The sequence below is a fragment of the Salminus brasiliensis genome, chromosome 9 (genome assembly GCF_030463535.1).
Source record: "Salminus brasiliensis chromosome 9, fSalBra1.hap2, whole genome shotgun sequence".
NCBI classification, from domain to species: domain Eukaryota; kingdom Metazoa; phylum Chordata; class Actinopteri; order Characiformes; family Bryconidae; genus Salminus; species Salminus brasiliensis.
The window spans coordinates 25,005,752-25,033,359 of record NC_132886.1 but is presented as its reverse complement, the minus strand read 5'-3'; the positions used below and the strand labels follow the sequence as shown (position 1 = coordinate 25,033,359).

The window sequence follows — 27,608 nt, the reverse complement described above, 5'->3', positions numbered from 1 at the left end:
ACATTTCCACTTTATGCACTATATTTGTTGTTGCAGTACGTTTCTCAGCTGGGTTCCTCTACTGTGTTGGGTATAACCTTGACCCCTGAGCGCTTGGTGGACTTTATCTGCAGCAAGATAAAGTTTGTGTTGATACTGTATTGTTTTATTTGCAGACCCCTATAGGTTGTTTACAGGGCAGGACAGCCGCCCAGGGATATTGAATTGCAGAATGGCGCGTGTTGAAGCTTTTTTAAAGCCCTGATCTCTGTCCAGTTTGGCTAACAGCCTGGGTGGTCTTGCTATTATGTATTGTTGCATTAAGGCCTTCTGTAGTTTGCTTATATGTGATTGGAGGGTATCTTCTGCTGTGCTGGTCTCAAACTGTTCCTGTTTGTCATTGGGAATTGGGAATGTTTAGGGAAACTGGTTGTTTTTCAACCTCACAACAAGTCATTTTCAGGTTTGGGAGATGGAGGACAGCAGATTTTAATTTGTCACCTGGGACACAGGCTGTTCCCATGGTACTATTGAATTGAGTCACTAAAACCCTTTTGAATATTTTGGCTAAACTTTGGGAAACGAGGATTAAAACTTCAATGTCGGGCTGAAGTTGTTAAGTGCTCTTGGCAGCCTGGTGAAGTGAAGCACATCTAAGTGCTAAATCTACAGAGGACATAGAGTGTATGATGGCTTGGCATGGAGGTCAATGTGGCAAAGGAGTCCAGAATGTGTCCTCTTTTATACCTGCTGTTTGCACTCAGATTGCATGGACTTGCATGGACTGCAGTTGCCTTTCTGAAAGTGTTGTGTTGTGTACTAGTACCATCCAAAGGATGGATCTTGGGCACATAAACATATTATGGCAATAATAGAGATGTTTCTGCTTCTACATCACATTAGAACTGATGCAGGTGAGCATAAATGCAGTACAAAACGAACAGGAAAAGTAGTTGAGATCTTGTCAGCTGGTTAAGGAACAAACCATGGTTCCAGATTTCTCTTAGACGCTTCAGCCAGTGCGTACATTTGTTAGTAAGTCCATCAGCAGCTCCCATGATTTAGACGAAGCATTGATCTGCCAAACCAGGTGTTGGATGATAACTATAAACAATACTAGACTCTTGTCAGGAGAGCTTTGGAGATGTTTTAATGGACTCAGTGATGTAAAACCACTACTTTTGTATATAGTTATTTGGATCTATTCTTAATTTAGTGTACACATCCACTGTCAAGTTAAACAGCTTTTAAAACCATTCATCACAGGAGCTGTGCAGGTCTTGTACACAGTGCTGTATGTGTATTGATATTATGTAATAATGATAAGAAGAACAGATAAGCAAACTCATGCCTCAGAATATGATTTATGCTGATTTTGCTTCAGGTGGGTCAGGTAGGATCCCTGAAATGTCAGGACTCATTGCTGAATCACTGTCAGCTGTAGGAGCAGCTTAAGGGAGTGGGCTGTCTCTGGTCACTTAGGGTTCAGGTGGTTCATGCCTGTCGGGTCTGTAATTGTCAGGCTTTCTATTGCCATGGTAATTCTGAGAAACTTTGACCCACTGTGCAGCTGTACAGCTAAGCACAGTTCTGGTGGTGCTGAGCTGCAGTGGAGATTGAGGCCCTGTTCTATGAATGCTGAATTTGGAGTGAAAGATTGAAGATGAGCATGGCTGATATGCAATAGGCAGAGTAATAGCACTGTGAGTAACTGTACTGGATATCTTAGATCCCATCAACTGGGTCTAAAATGGGGATGGAGAAGGGACTGTGATAAATGCCATCTTGGTTCTGCCCTGAAATTCAGGAACTTTGGTATCATGATTAATTGCGAATGTGAATTGACAATTATGCTTGCTTGTACTGTGCCATCACCTAGGGTCGCAGGGGCAGCACTTAGACAGTTATGCCACTCAGGAGCCTTGAGCAGTACCGATCTTAATTACCATTACCATATCCATGCCTTAACTCATGCATCTTATCATCGATTTCTTTCAGAATTGTTTGTAGCAAACATGCGATAAAAGCAAAAGCGTTAAAACTGTATGGTCAAAAGTACTGGGACACCTGCTCATTTATTGTTTGTTCTGAAATCAATCTACTGTCCAGGGAAGGCTTTCTACTAGATTTTAGAGAATTGCTTTGAGGATTTAATTGCATTCAGCGACAAGGGCCAGGATAGGATGTTGAATGATCACCACCCCACCCTCACCCCCAAAGTATTGCATGGGGCACCAACCATCATTCCAGAGAACACAGTTCCACTGCTAGTTGGATCCACAGTTCCACAGTTTTCATGGCTTTATACCTCTCTAGCCCATGCCTGGCATTAGGCATGGTGCCAATAGGTTCATGTTTATCTATCCCGAAAGTCCTATTTTATTGACAATACTTCCTTAGACTAGACTAGCTGTGTGTGTGTATGTGTGTGTTTTTGCACATATGTGTCAGCAATGAGTATCTGCATGCATTTATTTGAAATGGTGTCCACAAACATTTGGACATATAGTGTATGTGGTGGTTGTAGCCTCCTGCATAGTAATACACTGACTGCTGCTATTGATCTCTCTTGTGTCTTTCTAATCCCCAGAGCAACAGACTCCATTTATAGGGTTGACAGTATAGAATTCACACATGAAGAGAGCTGTGGGTGATCACAGAGGCAGTGCTCACGAGTGTTACATTATATTGGGCCTTTCAGATGAGGATGTGTGTGTGGGCTGACCACTTGACTGAGAGGACAATATATGTCTAAGAGAATGCACTTTTTTAGAATTTAGGACGTTCCACATTCCCACCCATTAGCTAGGACTCTCCTCATTACACAATGCTAATGCAACGTAATTGAGTGGCTGATGCGCTTCGGGGAGAATGCTTGTAGCACTTAACATTGTAATAATTTCCCAACACCCGGAACTGCAATAGAATAGAATACATTTGGTCAAAAATTTTATAAAATCTAATACAACATAATAATGTGATACAGGACACTGACTGTTAGTGCTATACCATGACATTATTGGGAATTTATAACATTTTCAGCTCAACCATTTAAATTATATTTTTATATTGCTGTTAATTTCCTTATTTTTTTTTGACCGAGGTAATTGCAAAATTTTGCATTTTTGGGAAATTATTACAATATAATGTGCTGTGCTGCCAGTTCTGCTACATCAGCTAACAGACACCTACATTGCTCTGGGTGATAGGGGTGAAAGGGAGGGCCATCCTACCCAGTCAGCCAGAGTGAAGCCAATTAAATACTCAGGGATTCCCGGCCTTGGCATCACTGGGGATCAGACTGGCAATCTCCCGACAATAAGGCCAACATGTAGATGGCTGTGCCACTAGAGAGCCCATCCTTTCTGGTTTTGTCCTGTACTAACACCATAACTAGAGCAGAGGTCCTCATTTATAAACTAATATAAATAACAAAATAATATAAAATAATAATAATAAATTATTATTTATCACACCAAGGAGCACTCTTTTCTTAAATATTATAAAATAATCTTTATTAATGCAACCATTGCAGGTACTTTTCTTCAAACAAGGCAAGGTGTCCAAGATTTTGCTGTCACTTTTAACAGCATATATACAGACATATATATATATGTCCAAATATTTGTGGACACCCCTTCTAACGAATGCATGAAAGCATTCAGCTCCTTTAAGATGCATACCCATCATCCTTTTCAAATGCACACCAACATAGCTTGCCTAGTCCCTGTAGAGAAGTATTGCCAATAGAATAGGACTCTCTGGAGCAGATAAACTTGAATCTGTACCTCATGTAATGCAGAACCAAACAGAAATTCCGCATTGCTATCGGGATCAGTTCAGCATCAGCCTCAGTAAAAACCTCAGTAGTACTATCTCTGCATTTTAACATTTCGACTGTGGGCTCTCCCTCCTCCCCCCAAGCTGTTGATGGCTCATGACTCAGAGGAAAAGTTGTATTTCTGGCATCAGCAGGGTGTTTTTTACACCGCCATGCTGAAAGTGCCGCAGCATAAACTGTCCTCTCATCGCTTCTTGTGTCCTTGAGGACGGAGCTGTGCTGCAGAGACCATATCAAGTGGCTAAGAGTGGAGTAAATCACAGCAGGACGATTAGCTCGCATTATTAATGCTAGGAATGGAGCAGCTCCTGGGGGTTATCATTATAATCCATGGTACTGAGCAGTTGTCCACTCTGCTGCAGTACAAAAGATGCTAACTAATGATACAACTAGTATAAATAACTATTGACAGGACGATCATAGCAGGTAAAGCTAAACTATAGCAGTAAATATTCAGCCTAATGGCTTTGCTCTGCGGTAGGCCTTTGGGGAGTGTTGTGGTTCACTTGCTCAATCTTGTTACTCACTGTGCAATTAATAAACGTTGACAGCATCGTGATTGCCGTTGGAGAATGATATCTTGTTTATATGAAGCCTGGGCATCCCAAAGGAGCTCTCTCTTACTCTCCCACTCCTGTGTATAGAGGAATAGTGGGGCAGTAAACAGTTGCCTTGTTGCTCTGTTTAGCAGGACAGCATGTAAGCGAATGTGCTTTAGTGTGGGTTTGGGATTTTAGGAATAGACTGTTCTGACTGATAGGTGATCCACCCCCCCCACCCCCCCAGGAGTTAAATGCATTAGCACTGGTTATAAAACTGCACATTATGTACAAAATACTAATATATCATTGCTATCAGAAATAAGCTTTGCATCTCCAGTTTGTCATTTTTAGCTTTTTGCTGTGAGAAATGTTCATAATGATGGAACCAGTGGAAAAGCTTCAAAGATACACTCATCAAGCACTTTAGAAGGGAAGCCTCAGTTCTCTGTGGCTTGGACTCCAAAACATGGATTCCGCAACACCCACAGAGATGCTTTTCAGGATGTGTGATTGGTCAGGATTCTAAAAGCATACAGTAAATAACATTGATATTAGTTTGAGGGCTCATTTACATATTGTAATCTTCTGCACTGTGAGTGTTACAGAGGCAGATTTCACGATCTGCCTTAATAATAAGTTGTGTGGCAACACCGACACACCTAGGAAGACCTTGGATCTTGTTAGCCTAGAAAAGATTTATATCACAGGGCCGTGTTATGTGTGCCATATTTATGTCTTCAATTTCCCTCTTCAGACACTGTTCATCAGAGTGAAGCGAGACATGCAGCCAGACATTTTGCATCTGGGCAACATTTTCCTCTTTTAGATGAAACATCTTTTCCGACTTCTCCAAAAAGAAGAGTGGGAAAAGGTGAGAGAAACAAAATTGACCTAGTTGTTAGCGTTGAGACTAGCATTGGGTCTCATATTGTCTTCATATGAGGCAGATCAGCTGATTTCAGAAAGAATTCTTAAAGAGTTGTCCTGTCAAATTACATTACAAGACCCCTCACAGAGCCTAAGCATGTTCACTGAATGACAGGCTTTGTTGTCATGGCTTTCAATACGCACAGACCAGCTGGTCTCTGTGGCTACTGGGTGGGGCATGGATGTTTCCAGTGGCATTAGTCGTCATAGGATGTTGCATTATTCATAAATCCTTCTGATAGTACACTGATTAGAGCAGAGGAGCACTCTCTGAATGAATGTTTTATGTAGCACTGGCTAGCCACAGGCCTTTTGACACAATGTTCTGTAGCGTTTCCATCCATCTCTATTTGCCAAGGCTTTGAGCCTTTTTGTCCTCTAACCTTTGAGGCTAAGCTAAGAGCGTGCATAGGCTGTAATGTTATAGGAAGATGAGATTTAATGTATATTGTCAAAATGTTATATATTAACATTTAGTGTTGCCATGCAGTGTTCAGCTTAGAAGCATTTACACACCTTCTCATTCACTGTGTCTTTCCAAAATCAAGGGTATTAAAAAAACAGCTTATCCTGACTTTGTTGGAGAAGCTGTCTCTGATGTCCAGGGAAGACGTCCCCAACTCCCTGGCTCATCCCAAAAGTATTGGATGGAGCACCACCATTCCAGAGAACACAGTTCCACTTCTCCACAGCTCATTGCTGGGGAGGCTTTATACCCCTCTAGCCCACGCCTGGCATTAGGATAGGTGCCAAAAGGTTCATGTATTGGCAGTACTTCTCCACAGGGACTAGACAAGCTGTGTTTGTGTGTGTGCACTTGCACATCCGTGTAAGCAATGGGCGCAACTTAAAGTAGCTAAATGCTTTCATTAGAAGGGGTATCCATAAACATATAGTGTTAACCTCACATTTAATGCCTGGTTACTCTAACAGCTAGCCATAGTCTGTAAGCGCTTTTACCAGAGTCCTAATCTTTGCAGTGCTAGAAGATACATAGTGTTGAATGCACTTTACAAATGGTGTTTCTTCACTGAAGTTAGTGACTAAGCTGCCCTCAGGTTCTGAAGTTTATATATAGAGGTTAAAGACTGTGATTTTTTATACTTGCGACCTATACATCTCTGCTGTGAATGAAAATGTAAACATCATTTAAGCCCCATTGGTGGATGAACAGTTTACCCAAATGTAGATTGTGTGCAGATGTCACAACTGGCCCCATAGGCATGGTTGAATGTAAATTGACTGTGGGGCTTATTGCAACAGTTGGTAAAAAGAAAAGTCTGGTAAGTTGATTAAGCACCAGTAAGCACCATTAAGCACCATTAATTCAGTGCAATTATTTGTTGATTAAAACTAACAAGCTTTTCAGCCTAAATACATGGAGGTATATTCATCCAAATATAGGGCTGTGTCAAACACTGGCCCATTTTATTATATACCACAAAGTATGACAATCAATACAAAATACAACAATAAAAAATGAATAGCTTTCAAATAAAGTCAATGAAAACATTTTAAAACATTGTTATTGGTTAATCATGAAATTCTGGCACAATGTTAAGAAGAACTGATGAATTCAAATATCAGCATAAATGCATACACAAGTTTTTGTGTGACGGAAATGTAATAAAAACTTGGACAATGAACTTTTCTGAATGTAGCAGCTGTGACACTGTGTTAAAACTAACCCTGCTTTGGGGAGGCTGTTTTTTGATCTCTAACATTTTACCCTGTGTTACTTTGAGGCCCTTTCATCTATATGTCTGGCTCACAATAGCTATGTAAGTAGTAGCCTAAGCAAGGAAAAAGAGCATCTCAGCTAAGTTCCCACAATCTGCAGAACAGAAACTGTCGAGCAAGGCGATGTTGTGTTTGTGTTGTTATTGAAAAGAAAATGGTCGTTGCAAATTAGGTGTAAAACAGTGATGGTTCACAACCAGTGGTGGTTGGCAGCCATCAAAAATCAGTGTAATGATTTACACTGTGTAACAGAGGTCAGTGTAATGTGCAATGTAGATGTGTGCTTGGGTTTATCCAGCATGGCAAAAGTGCAAGGTGAGTTAGGCTTACTTGTAGCTACATCAGCTCTTTTGATGTAATATGTATTACTGTATTCCTTTAGTCTGAACGCATTCTTTTATTGAGCAAAGCTTTTCATTCATTTTTAAGGACTTAAACTTAGACTTCTCATGAGAGATGAGTCATTTCATGAAAATGCATAACTCAAAACTCCAAAAAAAGTTTTTCACATTTTCCACGTCTATCCTGAATTATAAAAGCTTTTTGAGAGAACCATGACTCAGACATGATTTCACTGAATCATCACTTGGTCCAAGGCCACTGTATGATTAACAATCTTTCTACCATTTTCAGAAATGTTAGCATGTACACTTTCAGAAAAACTGTCTGAAAACTGTCGGTGGAAAAATCTGTGGGTTGCTTAAGGACAAACAGCCCCTTTACTCCAAGTCCCGCGATTCAGATCTGAGGCATAAAACCTTGTTTGTTTGCAGATGTTGTGTCTGTCATTCCTGTTAAAGATTGAATGAGGATAATGTAAGAATTTCTTACATAATGCAGCTTGGGAGGAATCTGTTGAATATTATCACAGCATTTTGGTCCCATGTCACTGCTGCTATTGTGAAGCCATAGACAATTCTCCACTATCTGCCCTCCAGTTAATCTAAGCAGACTGCATTTCTTGAATGCAGATGATTAACCTTCTCTTTGCTTTGTACAGTTTTGTCAGTAACTGGCTGGCTGCTTTGTGCAATTGTACAGAGGCTTTGTGGTTTATTCGACCTAAGGTTCTGTTCTTTTGAGTGTAAGTTTTAATCTGTAGAATATTCCCTGTCAAAGTCAAATTACATTACGTTAGAAAAGTGATTATTCAGGGGTTCTTTAGTAAAGGCAATAGTTCTGAGCAGCATATCATCTCTGTCCCGGAAACAAAAATGGAAATCTCCTTTTTTGCAGTTTTTCACTTTTCACAGTAAGTAGACCAATAGAAAAATGTCTCAAATTACCTTTTAAATTTTTAAAAACTGTTATATTACTTAAATTTGAAGTTTTTCCTTCTTCTATAAAGTTCCCATTTGAAAGTTTTTAAGGTTTTAATGTGACATAATGTTACGATATAAGTATGGCTCATTTGGATGCATAAGCTCTATATAACACCAAAAAGGGTTCCAGTATCATTACAAATCAAAAAAAACTTTTTTCAGTACTATATAGAACCTGCTTTGCACAGAGTATAGTTAAAGTTAAATATTTCTGAGTCAGTCTTTTGTAGTTAATCCAATCACTGTAAATGTTTTAAGAAACAGGATAAAACATTGCCAGCTGAAATTTTAACCCCTAGACTAAAATGTGAGGGCAGCACATGACCACACCCATGAATTCTGTTTTAATGCACATTTATGAGCATTAATGCAAAGTTACACAAAACACTGAGAATCTTTGGCTATTTTTTCTTTTTTGTATACCCAGTTAACCAAACCATTCTATAATTATCTCATGCCTTTTTTCAAACTGCTGCCGATCAGGCAGCTCTGATGCATCAGCTAGCAGATGCCCACGCCAAGCAGCATCACACTGAAGTGATGTGGGGAGAGGGAGAATCATCTCCACATCCAGCGACAGCAAGGCCAGTTGTGCTGTCTCAGGCTACAGCTACTGATGGCAGGCAGCATGACCCAGGATTTGAACCAGCGGTCCTTGGTCATAGTGGCATCATCTGCTGGACCACTTGGAGCTTCTTCTTTGACCATTAAGTTACTTTGCTACTGTTAACAACCCACAATTATTGCCACATGATTTGCTTGAGGAATTATTACTATGACACAATAAACATTTCTTAAAAGTTCCTTAAAGCACCTTAAGAAGTTTCTTCACAGTTTCAAATTGAAGAACCTTCAAAGGTCAATCAAGAAAGATACTTTTAACAGTGATAACTCAATTAGACCTGTGGACACAGGCATTTAGGCTGGTGCATGTTCATGTAAGCTAGAATTGGTGCTTTCTGTGTTCTCTGCTATTTTCTGTCACTAAGAGGTCCATGAGGCTTCCTTTATTGTTGGATGCCCTGCGAAGCCTTCAAGCTCACGCTGTGTATTTAACCTCTAAGTGCAGGTCAACGACCATTTAGGGTATGTGTTGTTTCTACCATGGGTTGAAAGTCATTCTTCCCTGGTGAGATGGCCAGCTCTCCTGAGAGTCACTCTGCGGTCCTCTTCAGCGTTGTAGCAGCCAAGCAGGGACTACCCATCCCCAGTGTGTGAGACAGACGCCGGCGTCCTGGCACCTGCTGCGCCCCCCTGGGGGGGAGTGGGACTACCAACACAAACAGGTTGCATCATCCACGCAGCCAGGATTTAGAGTGATCTGTGAGCGGCTTAACTTTATTTGGACTCTATCGCTCAACATCCAGACTGACAGTGTGAGCAAATAAAGAGAGAGCACCCTGCACTGTATACTGTCAACAGCGTAAAGGCGCATCAACACGCACATGCTGGCTGTGGAACAGTGTGAACCCAGCACACACTGCAGATAGAGGGACAGGTGTCTTTAGATGACTGAAATTCTGTAGAGGGTCTAAAAGCTTGGGTGAATTTATTGTAGAGATGCATGCTTCTTACACTCTCTTTATCCCTCTCATATTTTTAAAGGAGTAGTTTGGCAAAAATCTAATTTGCCCAGCCCAAAATCGACTTGCTCCAAAGGTGGTCTATCAACAGAGACGTGTTTCGTTGTCAAAGCCTCTTAAGTTTTGCCCTGGAGCTACAAGGCCAATGTCACTCACAAGTAATGGATGTATAGACTCCACAAGTTAGCATCATGCTAACTGCATGCTTAAATTATAGTACATATTCTGTATCTCAGGTTGTGCTATCATATGAACTTGCTTATGTGGCCTTCAGTGCTGTTTAACAGCGTTACAGACTGCAAATTTAGACTGCAAGATAGCTGCTACACTCTTAAAAAAGGCTTTTTCCAGGGTAATGTAGTAATGATATAGAACCCTATTACAACCCTATCAGAACCATTACAAATAAAAGAACCCTTTAGATGTTTAAAGGTGGTGTGGAACGCATTTACTGAGTAGTGCACCTTGTTGTTTAATGGATAAACAGTAAGTACAAGCCTTTTTTACAACCCTGTTATTGTCCCTCAGTATGAAACATGCTGATTTTTCTTAAATGGCTCTGATTGGCTGTTTTTGTTTTTGGCAGCGTGACAGGAACATTTGCAATGATTTTTTGTAATTCTTACCAAGTGATGCTGTCCTCTCTGTGTCTTCTCTGATTCCTCTCACTGTCCTCTGTGCATGCTGTGTGGCTTACTAGCTAGGGTTAGCCTTAAGCTTAGAAACTTTTCACTTCCCCAAGTGTGTATTGAGGAAGTGTGTTGTGGGTGTATGTAAGTTGTGAGGGTGTAGACAAATAGATAGATATAGATAGATAGATAAATAAATAAATAAATAGGCTATTATGTAATAGCTTTGAGGTTTTGGCCTTTTAATATATGTGTTCTGGTCTAACCCCAGACACTTCTATGAGCATCATTATTCCACTATGCCAAAGTGAATACTGCTTTCCATTTCACCTTTAAATAGGCTAATTTCCTGGTAAACAAATGTTTTTGCACTGGTGGAAAACCTTTTGTAGATGGCTCTGTGGTTCCACTATCATTGCGAGTCAGAACCTTTTTTCAGTACTATATAGAATGTATTTTGCGTAGAGTCTACTGCTATATTTCATGCATCATCTTTATTTTCCCAAACGGCCGAACTCATTACAAGGACTGAAGCAGAGCAGAACTTTGCAAGCTGCTTAATACTTGGCATACAAAAACCTGCAAACTCTGTACTGCAAATCTCTGTCCAAGTCTGGCAATGATTACATCAGTTAGTTGGCAATTAGATTCTTTATTATCAGAAGCAGGAATACTGTGTTTCAGATGTGTGCCGTTGTTGTGACAATGTTCGATATTCTACAGTTTTGAAAAGTGAAGTAAAAATGTACTGGTTGTTTAAATAGAGACTTTTGGGATTGGGGTTTGATTCATATACAAATACACTGCATGGACATAAGCATCGGGACTACTAATTCTACTAGATTTTGGAGCACTGCTGTCAGAATTTGATTGAAGCTATCAACAAGAGCATTACTGAGGTCAGGATGTTGGAGGATCGCCACCCCACCACATCCCCAACCCCCAACTCATCCCATCGTTCCAGAGAACACAGTTTCACTGCTCCACAGCTCCGCAGTGGGGGGCTTTATAGCCCTCAAACCCACGCCTAAAATTAGACATGGTGCCGATAGGTTCATGGTTATCTGCTCCAGAGAGTCCTATTCTACTGGCAACACTTCTCTACAGGAACTGTGTCAAGCTGTTAAGCTGTGTGTATGTGCACATCTGTGTCAGCAATGGGTGCCACCTCAAGTAGTTGAATACAATCATTAAAAGGGGTGTCCACAAACATTTGGACAAAAGGTTTGTGTAGATTTTTACCCATTGCCAATATAGGCTTACAATATGTTGGTCTTGTGTTGCCTTAGGAGCATCACCCTTCAATAAGCGTTGACCCAATGTTGGGTATTCTTAAGACATAGCTTGTTAAGAGTGTGATAATAAGCAAAGACAGGTCATAGATTCATGAACATGACATTTATTTGCAGGTACAGTTGACCAATGGACAGACTGTCTACGTGCCTTATTGCACTATTGCTCTGACCTGACTTAGGGATCATCATTAGTCTTGTACAGCTCGAAAGACGTCGTGATAAGATGTGAAATCAAGTCCCAGACAGTGATTAACTGTTTGACAAGAAGATGAGATGTGTTGTTTTCTGACTCTGAGAGATTGTTAACAGACCAGACGTCCTGCTTTCCTAACATTAGCCCAGACGCACAGAATCTAAGAGTATAAATGACCACATACACATTTCCATGTCTTTTGAATGCCTAATTCCTGCACACCCGCTCTGTGGTGTTTGCTTTGTCCTCCTGCTGTTCAGGGAGCTGCCGCTGATTGCTTGGCCGGTGCTGACTGATGCACTGCAGTTCTATGCAGCATTCTGTGAGCGTTTAGTTGCTGCTATCGAGACTGCTGCACCTTAACATTAACATGCTGACCCTGATATTGAGGCAGAATGTGTTCGTTCTGTAGTCATTGCCTTTTACATAGACTATTAATGCCACCCTGTATTAATGCCACCCATTTAGAGCCAGCAGATTTATCCAGCCAGGTATTAATGCTGTAATAATAGCTATTAAAAACCACTAAACTAGTGTATTGTGTAAGTTAGTTACATTATACAACATTATAATAGTGTTTATTTATGGCATTATGCCAAATGAGTGTCTGTGAAAAGAAAGATAGTATGGCAAACAAGAGACCTCACTACAATTTCTTTTACCAAGAGAGTTGAGAGAGTTGCAGTGGGGCTAATTTAGTGTTTTTTGAACTGTCATGGTTTGTAATAGATGTGATTAATGCATTTTTCTATGTATATCATTTATGCTGGGGTTAAAGTGCTGCAGGTTTTTGTGGACCTATGGTGTTAGTCTCAATTTTCAGATGGATTTGGCCTGCCCCACCATCTGGACACAGTCTGAACCTTTTCAGCAACCCAGCGCCTGATAGTGGACTGTGTGTGGGTCCGTCAAAGCCGTGTGGAAACATTCCAGTAGACCAGATTAATATTGATCAAATTATTTTGGGGGATCACCTAAGAAAGCAGGATCTTTGAACTACTACTGAATCCAGGGCTGTTGAGCTTAATCCCAGTATCATCTACAACAACATACAGTCAAGATGAGATTGACTTTTGGAAGCTATTGACATTCTCAACTGTCTATAGAGTCAGAGTTCAAAGTGACTTATTTAAAGTTCAAAGGGATTTATTCTATAAGTACAGATCTGTATTTAAATCTGAATTTAAATAGAAATATAGTTGATTGTAGCTTGTAGCTATTGAAACAATCCATTAATTAGCCTAGATCAGGGCTAAGAACAGATTGCTAGGAAAGATAGCTAGCTTGCTGAAGTGTTTATGACATTAATATACACATTACAAGCCAGTTTTTTAGTTAAAATTAATTGTTGTGCATATATATAAAAAATAAGGTTGTGTAATATGGAAGTAGCTAACCTTTACATTAGGCTTTTTTATTTGGATAAGGGGGTGTTAGGCACTAGCTAATGTAGTTAGGAAGCTAACCCGACCCATGTACCCTCATCTTACTCTTTTATTTTTAAAGCACACAACATTCACTGTTGGTCTGAGCAGCTGGTTTTCAGCTAGCTATCATCAGGGCATAGTGTTGATTTTCATATCAAAGCTACAAGCAAATTTCAGTGAGGGCTAGTTGCATGGTCACAGATTAGGTTTTGGATTAAACTGCAATGTCTGTGATGTTGCACCATTAAAACAAATGTATGTAGTCTGGGGTTATACTTAAGCTGGATATGGAGAACTGGCCTATTGTCTGTTGTGTATGTACAATGATCGGCCATAACATTAGCACCTCCTGCCTAACATTGAGTAGGTCCTCCTTGTGCCTCCACAAGACCTCTCAACGTGTCCTGTGATATCTGACACCAAGGCATTAGCAGCAGATCCTTTAAGTCCTGTAAATTGTGAGGTGGGGCTTCCATGGGTTACATCAATAAGCCTTAGCTGTCCATGACCCTGTCACTGGTTTACCGGTTGTCCTTGATTGGACCACTTTTAGCAGATATTGACCACTGCATACCGGGAACACTCCACAAGACCTGCCCGATGTTTTGGAAATGTTCTGACCTAGTTGTCTAGCCATTATAATTTGATTCAATTGCTCAGATTCTTATGCATGACCATTTTCTGGCCTTTAGCACGTTCAACACCTTCAAGAACTGACTGTTCACGGCTGTCTAATATATCCACTCATTGACAGATATGTCACCTATAGGTTCTTGCACTAAGAATCAGTACCTAATATTGCGGTATCCTTACTAATAATGCACCTTTTCTATCTCTTTATCTGTTTTACAGTCGGACAGCAACACCAGTTTCCTGCGGGCAGCAAGAGCGGGGAACATAGACAAAGTTCTGGAGTATCTGAAGGGCGGGGTTGACATCGCCACCTGCAATCAGGTAAGGTTTAGTCTGTTCACCCATGTGCATCATAAAACCTGACAAGATGAATTGATGTTGAGTGTACCTTGAATGTCTTAGACACATTTGACGTCACATGTTTACAGACCATTAGTGGACATATTATTGTCCTCCACGGCCCAAATCCCTTGCCTTAGCTCGATAACTAATTTTGCCTAAAGGATCGTAGAGTGCTCGTCAATCCCTGTCAGCCTATCCGAAATGACGTGACCTTCTCAGTGAAGAGTGAGCAAGAAGCCTCGTTGTAAATGGCTACTTGGCCACGATTCAATCAATAAACAGACTGACCATGTTTTAGTGTTTCTGGACAAGGTGCTTGCTTGTTAACTGTTGCAGGAGCAGGACGGTTTAAGGGGCCATTTTTGGTCACTCTGAGTAATGAGAACACTCAATGAACAAAGTACATTTGCACTGTCAAGTCTAAGAGGTTCTTTCTGTATTGATTTATTACATGTGTTGTTCTTTCGGGGGCATTTTTCATCTGCACTTGTGCCTAAACTGAAAGACTGACCTTCAACCTTGTTAGTTCATGTTGATGGTCATATTAAGCTTGATTCCTCATATATAATTGAAAAAGACATTCCTTTTTCAACCACTCACAGAGCCTTCCTAATACAGTGTTTTAGGAACGGAACGGAAACCTGTTGTTGATGAGAGAGGTCAACAGAGAATGGCCAGACTGGTTGGAGCTGACAGAAAGGCTACAGTCACTCAAATAACCACTTTGTACAAATGTGGTGAGCAGACAAATATCTCAGAAAGTCAGGATTTGGCTTCAGCAGCATAAATTCATGGATCGAATCAGCCTTGTGTTACCAATCCAGGCTCATGGAGGTGGTGTAATGGTGTGGGCAGTGTTTTCATGGCAAATGTTGGGCTCATTATAACCAGTAAATCATCTTGAATGCCACAACCACACATTTTCGAACAGTAACTTCCAGCATGATTATGCACCTTGTCACACAACAGCTCAGTGTTCTTCTGTGACCTTCCCAGTCACCCAATCTGAATCTAATAGAACACCTTGGAGATGTGGTAGTGCTCCTAATCAGAATCAGATTTATTGGCCACATATGTTCACACACACAAGGATTTTTTTTTCTGGCTGTTAGTTTCTCTCTAGTATTAACAATATACAGCTACTATATATAATTTACAGACAATACACAATATACAGAGAACAATAAAACAATAGTATACAAAGTATACATAGACTATACAAGGACATTTCTATATAGTGTGCTTATTCACAGAATAGCCAAATGCAACAATATACAAAACATTAAATATTGTGTAACCACAGCAGTGTACACACATGTAAAATAAATAATGGTGCAGTAATGCAGTGACTGTAGGATAAGAGTGATAAGAGTTTATCAGTAATATTTATGACCTATAGCTAATGGTAGTGATCAGCTGTTGATGAAGTTGATGGTCTGAGGGTAAAAACTGTTTCTGTGTCTGACAGTCTTAATGGACATAGTTCTGTAAAAAAAGAAGATAAGCAGGAATTCTGTGACACAATCATGGACCAGATGGAAAGGAATGTTTCCAGCATCTAGTGGAATTCATGCCATGAAGAAGTAAGACTGTCTTGAGAGCAAAGGGAGGCCATACCCACTAGTAGTATTAGTATTAGTTTTCCTGAGAAAGTGCACTGTGAGTGTAGGTCATCATACAGAATGCAAATATGCTATGATTACCATTTCACATTCCATTCTCAGAGGCAAAAATGTTGACTACAGGGGCGTTTTGGCCCATTGCCCTTGGTTATTTCTGACCCTGATCTATCAGCATGTTAAAAATGATCTGCTAGTTAGAATCCAATTACTTTATCTGCTCAATGATGGATGTAGCAAACACCCCTAGTTGAAAAATGTGGTTGGTACCTCAATTGCACTGTGAGCAGTTGAGGAGGGGAATTGCTTGGCAACCAACATGAGCATTAGAAGGTACAGTCTGTGGTCCCAAAGCTCACTGCTACCTGAAAGGTCTCCATGCTCCCTTTTAAAGAACACTACCGACCTCATTTCTGTCAAACTGAAGGAACTCGGCCTGGCTTTGTAAACCTGCCCACCTGGCAGCTTTTGAGCCCTGTACTTGTGCAAATCAATGAAGTAATGACAGTAACATAGAAATAGTGTCGGGCAGCGGAAGGTTGTTCATCTTTTACAACCTCTATTAGCATAGCAGAGAAGTGGTGTGTGGAAGCAGATAGTGTGTAAACAGCCGCACCATAGTAACAGTAACCGAGTGTGTATGCAGTGTGATAAACATCGGTCACATGCAACATTTTGGCTGAGGTGTCGAGTGTCCCCCCGTCCCCCCTTGCCCTTCCATGAGTAAGTAGGAGAGTCGTGCTGTTGATGGTTATAAAGGAATGCCACCTAAATGGCAGTGGAATCACATTGCAGCTCCTTGGAAAGTCATACATGAGAAATCATAAATGTGGAAAAACCAAATGCCAGGTGTTGTTGTAACCTGTGTATCTTGCAGTATAGCTGGTTTTCCCACATCTCATTTCCTTTTACTATGTGGGTGGTGTCCTCGTGCTGGCCAGGCATGTGAAACACTAGAATGGTGACCTTTGTGGAGAGATAATTCAGTCTCTAGTGAGTAGATGACCCTTCTGCTGCAGCACAGAAGCTTGTTCTGCCAAACCTTCATGCAGGAGAGAAGATGATGCATGATTAGTCATGCAAAAAAAAGTAATTCATGATGAATATGAATACACTTGTTTTAGTAGCCCCTTAAATATCACGATAAGTTAATTGCAGATATTACGCAAATGTCTTTTCAGTTTCTTATAACTGACAGTTTTGAGTTTGTTTTGCCTTAATTGATCCATTCTCTGTGTACAATAATTATGATGCATGGTTAGTTCATAATGCGGATTTAATTATAGGCTGAACAAACAGCTAATTATCTACATACACTCTACGTACTTTGTGCACCACTTGGAACGATTATAATGTGGATTTTTTTAAGAATGCTGGGCTTCATGATAATGAAGGAAAAAGCTCTAGCACATGGGATATGCTCTCTGCTAAAGAGTCAAATGGTCAACTGGTCAATTGACCAACCGGTCTGCTCGAGAAGAACAGTCCCAGTTGGTTGATTTGACCAGCTGGTTGATTTGACGAACCTTCTCCTGCTCTACAGATCAGACCCAGTTTAGCATACCAAGCTAGTTGTTGTATATGGAGATGTTCTTTGAAACAGGCAGTATTACTACCCCTGCTGATAGTCAAGACATGGTTCCCATCCAGTGCTTCTTTGAGTTCCAAAATATCCATAAACTGGCACAGACGTTTATTAAGCTAGAAGCCAGCCCAGTTGATTGTTATTTGGTAATTATATTACCATCAGGGTAAATGAGAGGTACATATCTGAATTCGGATTCAGTAGTTATGTGATCATTCTGCAGATGATAATTGCTTGTCTTGAATTCACATTATTCTCCAAGCTTGGTGACCCCTTATTTAAAAGCTAAACCTACATGTTATTTCTTTTTTTTTGTTTTGAATTTGCCAAATCAAATTCACATGATTTCCTACAGCAGAATATTAACTTGGACAAGCCAAGCTTTTCTGACATCTAAATGTAAATGCAAAAGACTGGAAGAATAAACAGGCACATCATCATGCATCTCTTTCCAAATCCTGCAATTATGGTGTCGTTCATTCAGATAAATTACTGACAGTCAGTAAAAGCAAATAGTTGCCTGTTGTCATTAATTGAAAACAATGAGGCTAATTGGTAGCTCCTAGCTTATATTCATGGTTATAACATTTGTAGTCACCTGATCATCTAACTGTTCTTCTGAAATCAAGGACATTAAAGGGTCTATGATAAAACTTCTAAAACTTCTATTTGCTGCAGTAACAGCCCTATATTTTCTGGGAAGTGCTAGGGTGTGGGTTATACTGACACCTCGCATTGGGCTCACATGGCTCACATGCTGCTATGTACAGTTGTGGTTGGAAGTTGACATATGCTCATTATGGAACTAAAAGTCATGACAAAATTGGGCTTTCAGAGATTTCTTGTTGAATTGTTCTTTTTCTGGAGCAAAATGATTAACTACCTTTAATAGAAAAAACAAGAAATGGGTGCACAGGTTTACATTTTTTGTTTCTAAAAAAAATTTACATATACAAAACCTAATATTTGGTTAAATGTCCCTTCTGGCAGATTGTTGTCTGCTTGTATATTTGACCACTCCTCTTGGCAGAATGGGTAGAATTTAACTCATTTGTTGGTTTCTTTTAGGCACATCCCTTTTTGTAAGTTTAAGGTCAGGACTTTTAGAAGGCCATTACAAACGCTTCATGTTTGCCTAATGTATCCATTTCACAACCAGTTTTACAATCTTCCTTTTTCATTATTCCATCCACCTGTACCAGTGTACAGTGTACTAGTTCCACTGACAGCAAAACAGCACTACAGAATTAGGGCTACTACCAGCAACGGTCGGTACAGCGGTCTTGGGGTTGAATGCCTCTCTTTTACTCCAGTGCATCTCAGTGCAACTCAACACAACTCACTACTAGTCCTTGTGTCATAGAACTTTCCTCTTTGTCCATGTGATCAGCTGTAAATCTGCAATTCATTGTATGTACAAGCTGTGTTCCAGCAGTGAGTACCTAAATGCCTTTAGACACATAGTGTACATTAGATTTTTTTTAATTTGGCAATACAAAATTTGGAGGATAGACAGAGTGAGAGGCAAAGCAACTATAACTACCACCAAATGTTTCTCAGCGTACTGTTTCTCAGCGTACTGAAACACTGTGTTCCTGCCTAGACTTCCCTGTTACTGTCAAGCTTTCCCATGTAATGATTTAGGACTCAATTCCATTGACCATGAAAATCCCCTCCTCAAAAGCCTTGGAAATCAGTCAGAGAGCTTGACAGCCAGAGTGATTCATCAACACCCAGGTGTGTGTCTGGCCGTTCTCTGGTCGTAACTCAGTTTGAATATGATGTTGGTTACTACATGAGTTTGTCTGGGGCTTGAGTAGCATGCTTGGCTTGACCCCATTATAAACTTAGAACACCATTAACTACTGCACACTAGAACTCCCTTGGAGCAAATTTTCCCCGGTTAATATTTCACTGAAGACAGCGGTAGTTTCTAACAACATTAGCATGACAATAACATTGCTTATTTCACATTAGATTTCCCTGGATAATATATGAGTGATTTCCATTATTTTTACACATCTTGACCTGTATTTTCGAGCAGTTAAGGCCAGTTGTAAATATAAAGAAAGGCCAGTTGTAACTATAAAGAAATTGACAGTTTGATTAAACCAGATATTACAAGATATTACAAATCTGTAAGCAAACCTGAAATTACATCTTGCCTTAAGATGCATTATCTTGTGTGGATTATTTGACTGTTTTATTACCCACACAATTACATTTCTTGTCCGTCAGTCGGTTGAATAAACAGATGGCTATGGGAACATTGTGATAAATCAAATCTCTGCAATTATGTGAACGTAATGAGCGTTTGAGGGAATAAGGCATCACAATCATAATGAGGCTTTTTTTAGCGGGAGCTTTTAGATGCTCTAGTCTGGTGTGATTATGCTGCTGTGTCTGTGCTGGTGGGTGTATGTAGGCCAGAACAGGGGCATAGGGAAGAGATAGATTGGGTGCTTCTGAATGCATCCAGCTTGGGGTGGGCACTCTTACACAAATCTCTTTAACCCCTTGAACCCAAGACTTATTTTTTGGTTTTACCTTTAAGATTTGGTATTTTACTGATTAAGTTAATAATAAAGACACTGTTAGCTCAGAAAAAAGTTTTGAAAAAGGTCTACAACAGGGTTTCCTTGTATGTGAAGAAACATTTTTGTCATGGTTGGTGTAATAACTACTAATTATTCAGTAAACACATGGACACACACACACACAGCTTTATGGAGCTAAAAGTGTTTTTTCTATGGTATTGCTGAAAGAACCATTTAAGGCACCTTTATTTTTGAGAATATATATTATATTTATTGAAATGCAATTACAATTTACAAAAATAATCATCTACAAATGTAACAATAGTACACAGACTGTAAACACTAAAAACACCAAAAAAAAAGAGTAACAAGTAGCTGATTGGTCATCAGCTTATTATTATTTCCAATGTTTTACTACCATGTATTTTCTGACATGTTCACAAAGCTCAGAAAACTACATTATTTGAGACGCAGAATCAATAAATTATACAACAGTTAGTTCTGGCTGTGCTGTTATTTCGTCATCATATAATGAACGGAAATGCCCAGAGTAAAAGAAAGCAAGAATAAATTAAAATAAAACTAAAAGGATTAAAATAAGAATACACAATAGCAAACAACAAAGGGACAAGACAAAAAAAAACAGTGAGTGGGAAACTCAGTTGGAGTAAGAAGCTGGAGAAGGAATGACGGGCTGTGGAGTAAAATGTCTTGATGACACATTTTTAAAGGTTTATGTCATGATTTGGTAGTTTTACAATATTACCCTTTATCCAGTTACTGTGCAGCAGAGATCCATAGAACTGTTGAGGGAAGCTCACCTGTAGTGCGGTCTGTGTGTTGGACTCAGAGGACGGCAGGAGATTAAGCCCATTAATTTTATTTGTGGCTTACAGGGAGGGCAGTGTGCTCTGGACAACAAATGAGATCTTTGAGTACCCAGGAAATTAAAAACTGACTGATTGGTGCTTTGCTAAAGTGGACACAAACTCAAAGCCAGTGGTTTTGTGTCACACAATCATTTGAAAAAAATGAGGACACCCCATGACAGTCTTTGTCTGTTTTAAATATATAAAGATCTTCATTTAAACAATATTAAGAGCTGGAAGTAATATAACTAAATACATACAGCTGAAGAAATATCGTTATTGTAAACTGTATTTGATAAAAATACTATTTTTTTAAAGGTTAAGGCATCCCCACATTCATTACTACTTCAAATATTAGAATCAGGTACAGCACATCAGCTGCAGATGATTGGGACATCATTAGCAAGGACTTTGGAGGAGCCTGTCTTATTCAAACCTTCAATATTTAGTTAGGTTTGCCCTGGATTTAAAAAGATCTCAGAAGAAATCAGTGGTTCCACTGTCTGCTCTACAAGAGCCTGACCAAAGCTTAGCCCAAGACAAAAGATGTTTTAGATTTTCAAACATTTCATGCAGACATATATTTTTAACATCGTCCCACTCTACCATCCCAGTTGTGGTGTTGTTGGATTGGCAGAAACTGGCAGGAACTGGCATAAACTGATGAATGTGGAGATGCTTAATCCCTCCTAGTAATCTGCGTTGAGTGACATTGGAAAATAATCTTCATATCTCGGCGAGGCTTTTACATGTAGTGTCTATTTTTTGCAGCAACATGGGGGGAAAACATCAATCTTCTTATTAGATTTAGATTAGCAGCTTTGCTAATCTACTGTGCAGTCTCTACGGTCTACAGGGACATTCCTTTGCTCCACTGTTTTTTTATATATGCTGTTGTTGTTCTTATTTTTGAGGGTGCTTTACTTCTTTGTATAGTTTAAAGACTCGTTCCACTTGCTGCAAACTAACAGGTCATTGGTAAAGACTCTGCAGTTTACTTTGTTGGGCTTTGCCGATTGTCACTAGTTCCCAAGCATTGGAAAAGCTACGTTCATTTAATAGAAACCCAACAATTTAATGTTTTTGACATATTTAAAGTACCACACCAATTTATGACCTCCTGGTGAAATTATGAGACTGCATAGTCAAGTTACAACCAAATATAATCCTGAAGAAAATACCATGTAAACATCAGTAGATCACTGTTACATAACATGCAGTTAATAAGAGCTGGATAATCTACAATAATTTATATTATATAACAGTTTTATGAAAGAATTTTGTGTTCATCTACTTTAGTTGTCTTTCCGGGCCTTTTGATACTCCTAAACATACCAGCGCATTCCTCATTTTCACAAATGTTTATTTTTAAAAAAAAAAAATTGTGGGGGGGGTGGGATGTTTCTGCCTTCACTAAATGAAAAGCTGCTCAGTTGAGGTTGAGGCCAAACTGATTCATTTAAGTCATTTAAGAGCACCCCATTGCTTTACATTCATGAAGGCGTCTCTTTATTGTAGACTTTGACAGTGATGCACCTACCTTCTCAAGAGTGTTCTTCACTTGACTAGATACTGTGAAGGGTTTTTTTCTTCACCAAGGAATGAACTTTTTTTTTTTTTGCATGTCGAGTGTTTCCCATGAACAGTTACCAAACACAAGTTCAGCCACAGTTTGTGTCACTGTCCAAATGGACCTGACTGTATAGTCAATATAAAATCCAAACCCAAATTACTTGGATAGGATATTACTAGTTCCCTCATTAATGATCTGAACAATGGTATCCAAAAGAGCTGGACTGACCCAGTACAGAATTTTGTTATTTTTATTTTTCTTATTATGTCGGGAAACCCTGGAGTACTGTGTAAATGAAATGTGTAAATCTGAAGAGCCTTTTTAAATGGTAAAGAACCTCCTCATAATGTAAAGACTATATACTCAGTAATGTGTTTCCTAGAACTACATACATAAGCCAAGAGCCTCTTAGGAGCGTCTAATGAAGACTAAGAGTGTTAGGTGTCATACATTGTTAGGTGTCAGCAGTGTTAACATCAGCTGTCGGAGCAGGTCTCAGGTATTCTTTAAGTGCACATTAGACTGGTGCGTGACCATTTTTTAGCAATGACATTTTTAGCTAGAAGCAAAATTAAGTTGTCTTTTTTCCTCTTTTTGTTTTAGATATGTACTTTAATGTTCAGTTGGACAGCTGCCAACTGCCGAGACACCTCTTAACACCGCCAGTTTTAAAAATATCCCACTCTAATGAACTCTTCACAATCCACTGGCACATCTCCACGCTGTGGTGACACAGCAGAAATACAGACCATCATATTCTGCTGTGATATTTAACTGTCTTACGTTCACTAGTAGTGTACAGCCTAGCAGTCATGCTACACACTGGAAATGGATGAGGAGGTACACCCAAGTCTTCTCCTCTCCTGTCTGTCTTTGCTTGTCTTGTTTCTTTCTCTGGGTTCATTCCTGATTCTTATGCGTCTTTCCAGAATGGACTCAATGCTCTGCACCTGGCAGCCAAAGAGGGACATGTGGATTTGGTCCAGGAGCTGCTGGATAGGGGTTCCTCTGTGGACTCGGCAACCAAGGTGAGGAAGACTGATTGAATTTGTTATAGAGTTGAAAGTGAGCCTCTGGGTAGGAGTGTAAAGCACTGTCGTCACAGTGCTATGTGTTAGGTTATGATTTAGGTTGCACTTTATACCATAGGTCCACAGTAGATGCTCAGCTTGTCTCGGTATTGACTAACAGCCCGCTAAATATCAAATGCAGCTGAACTTAAAGTCATATTACTTAAATTTGCACTGTATCCTTATTGATAATCATCATTAGAATGTTAATCTATTGGGGGCAATCAAAAGTATAATTTTGTAAAAGAAATAATCGGTTATAAAAACTGAAATTTCATTGTGATTTGTTTCAATTTTGAACAAAATCAGAAATATATTTGAAAGGTACACTGAATGTGCAAATGTAACAGGAAGTACTATTTATACAGTCAGTAAAGAAAACGATAAAAGCAATGTTACATTTGAAAACAAACTAAAATCTAATTCAAACATAATGTAATTTACATACCAAGTAGATGCTCAGCTTGGCTAGGTGTTGTCTAACAGTAGTAAATGTACTTTAACTTGAATATTGTAGATTTTACCTAAACCTAACTCTAACACTAGGGTCTATTGACATTCAACACCAGATTAATCTTTTGGGGACCACATTAATCAACACATTAATCCTTTGTGGACCTTTAAAACTGTAAGCACTTTTTAAAGAAATAAACTAAAACTGAAACTGAAATTTTATCGAACTCATTTTAATTTTGACCTAAATTGAATTATGTTTTAAAATAAACACTGAATACACAAATCTGACTGGAGGAACTATTTATATAGTCATGGAAATCAGACAATAACACCAAATGTACATGCCCAGAATTTTACAAATACAGAAAATAATATATGCTCTTGCTAATAATAAGTACATATCTAATCAATTATTACTGTAATTAGTTTTAAATAATAAAACAGTGCAGTTTAACAGATGTTCAAGCCTAACTTTAATCGTGTGAAATGTTCCTATTTATGCATATTTATGTAAACCTATAATTTACAAATTGTAAACTTGAAACTAAAACACATTTAATACATATCACAACTGTTCCTAAATATACATGTAACATATTTACATTAAAATAATCAATCCAACCTAGAATTTTATTTCATAGCTTGACAAATTAACAATTATCAGCTATATAAATACTAATAGCAGTACTGCAAGAAGTAGTACTTCAACACTGTATAATTTCCAACTGAACACATTGGGGAGGGTAGCTTGGGGGGAGAGATTGGTGAGTAAAATTGGAAAGACACACCCAGTATGCAAATAGATGATTGTAGTCCACATAATTGTTTCAGTTCTGATCCAATTCAAAATTATGATTTAAAATACATTGAATGTGCTAGTCTGATTGGTGGAACTGTTTGTATAGGCATATAATACCAAAAATAAAATAGAAAAAAGTGAAAATACAGAATTTAAAGAAATTGAGCACTGTATTTTTGGCAAAACACTACTGCATACTACTGAATATTACTATAATTGATTATAATTTAAATTACTAACTTTTGGATCTGTATCAAGGTATTTTTTTAATGCATTGGACTGTGCCATTGTTGCACAGAAGTTCTGCAGAATTGTGGATGGGGTTTTAATTGAATAACAGTAGTGCAAGTATAAGGTAATAACTCAAGCTAAATATGCTGACAAACTAGTTGACAACAGATGTGGACCAGTACAGCACACATGCTTGTTATGCTTCTCACAAACAAGAACACTGTTAGACACTATATAGACAACACTACCTAAACTACAAAGCAACGCATAGTGGAAGGCAGTCTAGGCAAAATGACTGCACATTGAGGGTGACTAAAGAGGGAAAGACATGCCCAGTATGCAAACAGTAGGTGCCAGGAGCCAATGGGATTGGCAGTTGTGAATTTACTCATATAGTTTGTATTCTACTCACAAACCCACAGTATATTGTTGAACATGCCTAGCTGATGTACTTACTGGACTGGCTGAGAATCATCTTTGAGGCAGACATGAGTAAATCCAGCATCAGTGCAGTTTATTTTTGTGATTTTTAAGCTTGCATGAGCCAATCACCGTCCGTTTACCGGCGGTAACCAAATAAAGTCAATGATTATAAGTTGATTCAACTTAAAATATATATACACTGATCACTAATGATGAGATATTGTAATTTAATAAAGCAAATAATATAGAGCACATTTCAGTTTAGAATTGAGAAATATGTTCATAGATAGTACTGTACACTGTGCAGTGAAACACTGTAGACCCTTTGGGATTTCTAAGGAGAGTCCTCTCACATGCTCTTTAAGTGGTAATCCTAGCCAAGTGTAACCTTTTTGATGCAGTAAATGTAAGCCACCATCCCTGAAAACCTAATACACATGTCACATGATCACTCATCTGTCACTGCTATAGAATGTAGGCACCAGGCAGGGGGGAGAGCTGGTCTGTAGCATGAAGGCTTACATGCTTCATGCTGTAAGCAAAGCTTTAGAGTAGCACTAGTGTTATTGTTTATATTAATAATCGTTTAATTTTGGCAGTTCATTGGGTGATTTGTGGACAATAACAATGCAAAGCTGTTTTGGTGCATTCAAACCACTTCACTGAAAAAGTAAACTCTGAAAACCTTTTGATTTTAGTGCACATTTTTAAATGTTTATTTAGTCTGATTTTCTGGAGAAGTACTAAAATAAAGACACCAATTTTCGGCACCTCTTTTGTCTTTGCTGTGCAAATTACTCAGATAATTAGGATCAGTCATTAATCAGTCTGTACTATATTTGTGAAACTGAAAAATGTACTTTTCTGAATTTATGTGGGGGAAATGGATTCTCTTATTGTTTTCTTCCTAGTCAAAAAAATGTGTGTCAAGTATTCTAAACTTTATTACGCTACAGTGCACTAAAGTGTCAGCACAAATTAGAGAGTGCTAAAATTGAAAATATTTTTGAAAATATTTTACTACTATAATATATATTATATTTAATTGTACATTTAACTTGATTGTCTCTATCAGACTTGCTTTTAAATAGTCACTTTTAACATTTAGCATGAAGCCACATCCAGCAGCAAAAAAATGGCAACTTGCTCTTACAATCTTTAATACTAAGGCCAGGCAACTATAACACACTATAGATTACAAAAGCTCACATAGTGGAAGGCAGTCTAGGCAGAATGACTGCACAATGATGGTGATTAAAGGGGGAAAGACACACGTAGTATGCAAATAGTAGGTGCCAGGAGCAAATGGGACAGGCCTAGCCAATAATTATAAGTTGATTCAATATAAATATATGCATATATCATATATAAAATGATCACAAATGTTAAACTCATGTTAAAACATTTGAATAATATTGTACAACACACTTTGGGTAAAACTATTTGGGTCAAAAAACTGGGATTACAGTTTACTTACAGAATTTTATATGATATTTCAAGTGCATTAAGTGAATTACTGTAGAAGTTTTTAATACACTTTTTGTACAAAAAATGGACAAAAGTCTGTTTCAGCAAGATGTATTTAGGAAGTATATTAAATAGAATTAAACTATTTATATTAACTATTTCCAATAAACTATTAATTTTAACTAAAAGTATACTTTGTAGTAATGTATTTATAAAAATATATAGGTTTTAAACTAACTCCACTGTTTGGAGGCTGTGGGGTTCTGACAGATATTAAAACAGATGTGAATTTTGAGCTTAATACACTCAGTAATAAAAATTCTACAGGATACGTGTTTGTCAGAACATGTTCAGAATTCAGAGATGATATTAATGTGCAAGAAAATCAAAAGTGCATACTTGAATCTGTTAAATCTTTCAAAGCCTGAACCATCAAATAAAAAATGGGAATGTTTATTTTATAATTCTGGCCAGATATTAAAGAAAAGTAACTTATATAACACTTAACATTTTACTCAAATAAACT

General features: G+C 38.6%; 1 protein-coding gene across 20 annotated transcripts in view; it reads left to right on the top strand.

Annotated features, from left to right (window-relative positions):
• Window positions 1–27,608, top strand: part of ank2b (ankyrin 2b, neuronal) — a 207,950-nt gene that overhangs the window by 106,756 nt on the left and 73,586 nt on the right. For all 20 annotated transcript variants that reach the window (XM_072687958.1, XM_072687957.1, XM_072687967.1 and 17 more), the window contains exons 2-3: window positions 14,331–14,432; window positions 23,566–23,664. In XM_072687958.1, coding sequence (XP_072544059.1) covers window positions 14,331–14,432; window positions 23,566–23,664 — 201 coding nt within the window. The remainder of the gene's footprint in view (window positions 1–14,330; window positions 14,433–23,565; window positions 23,665–27,608) is intronic.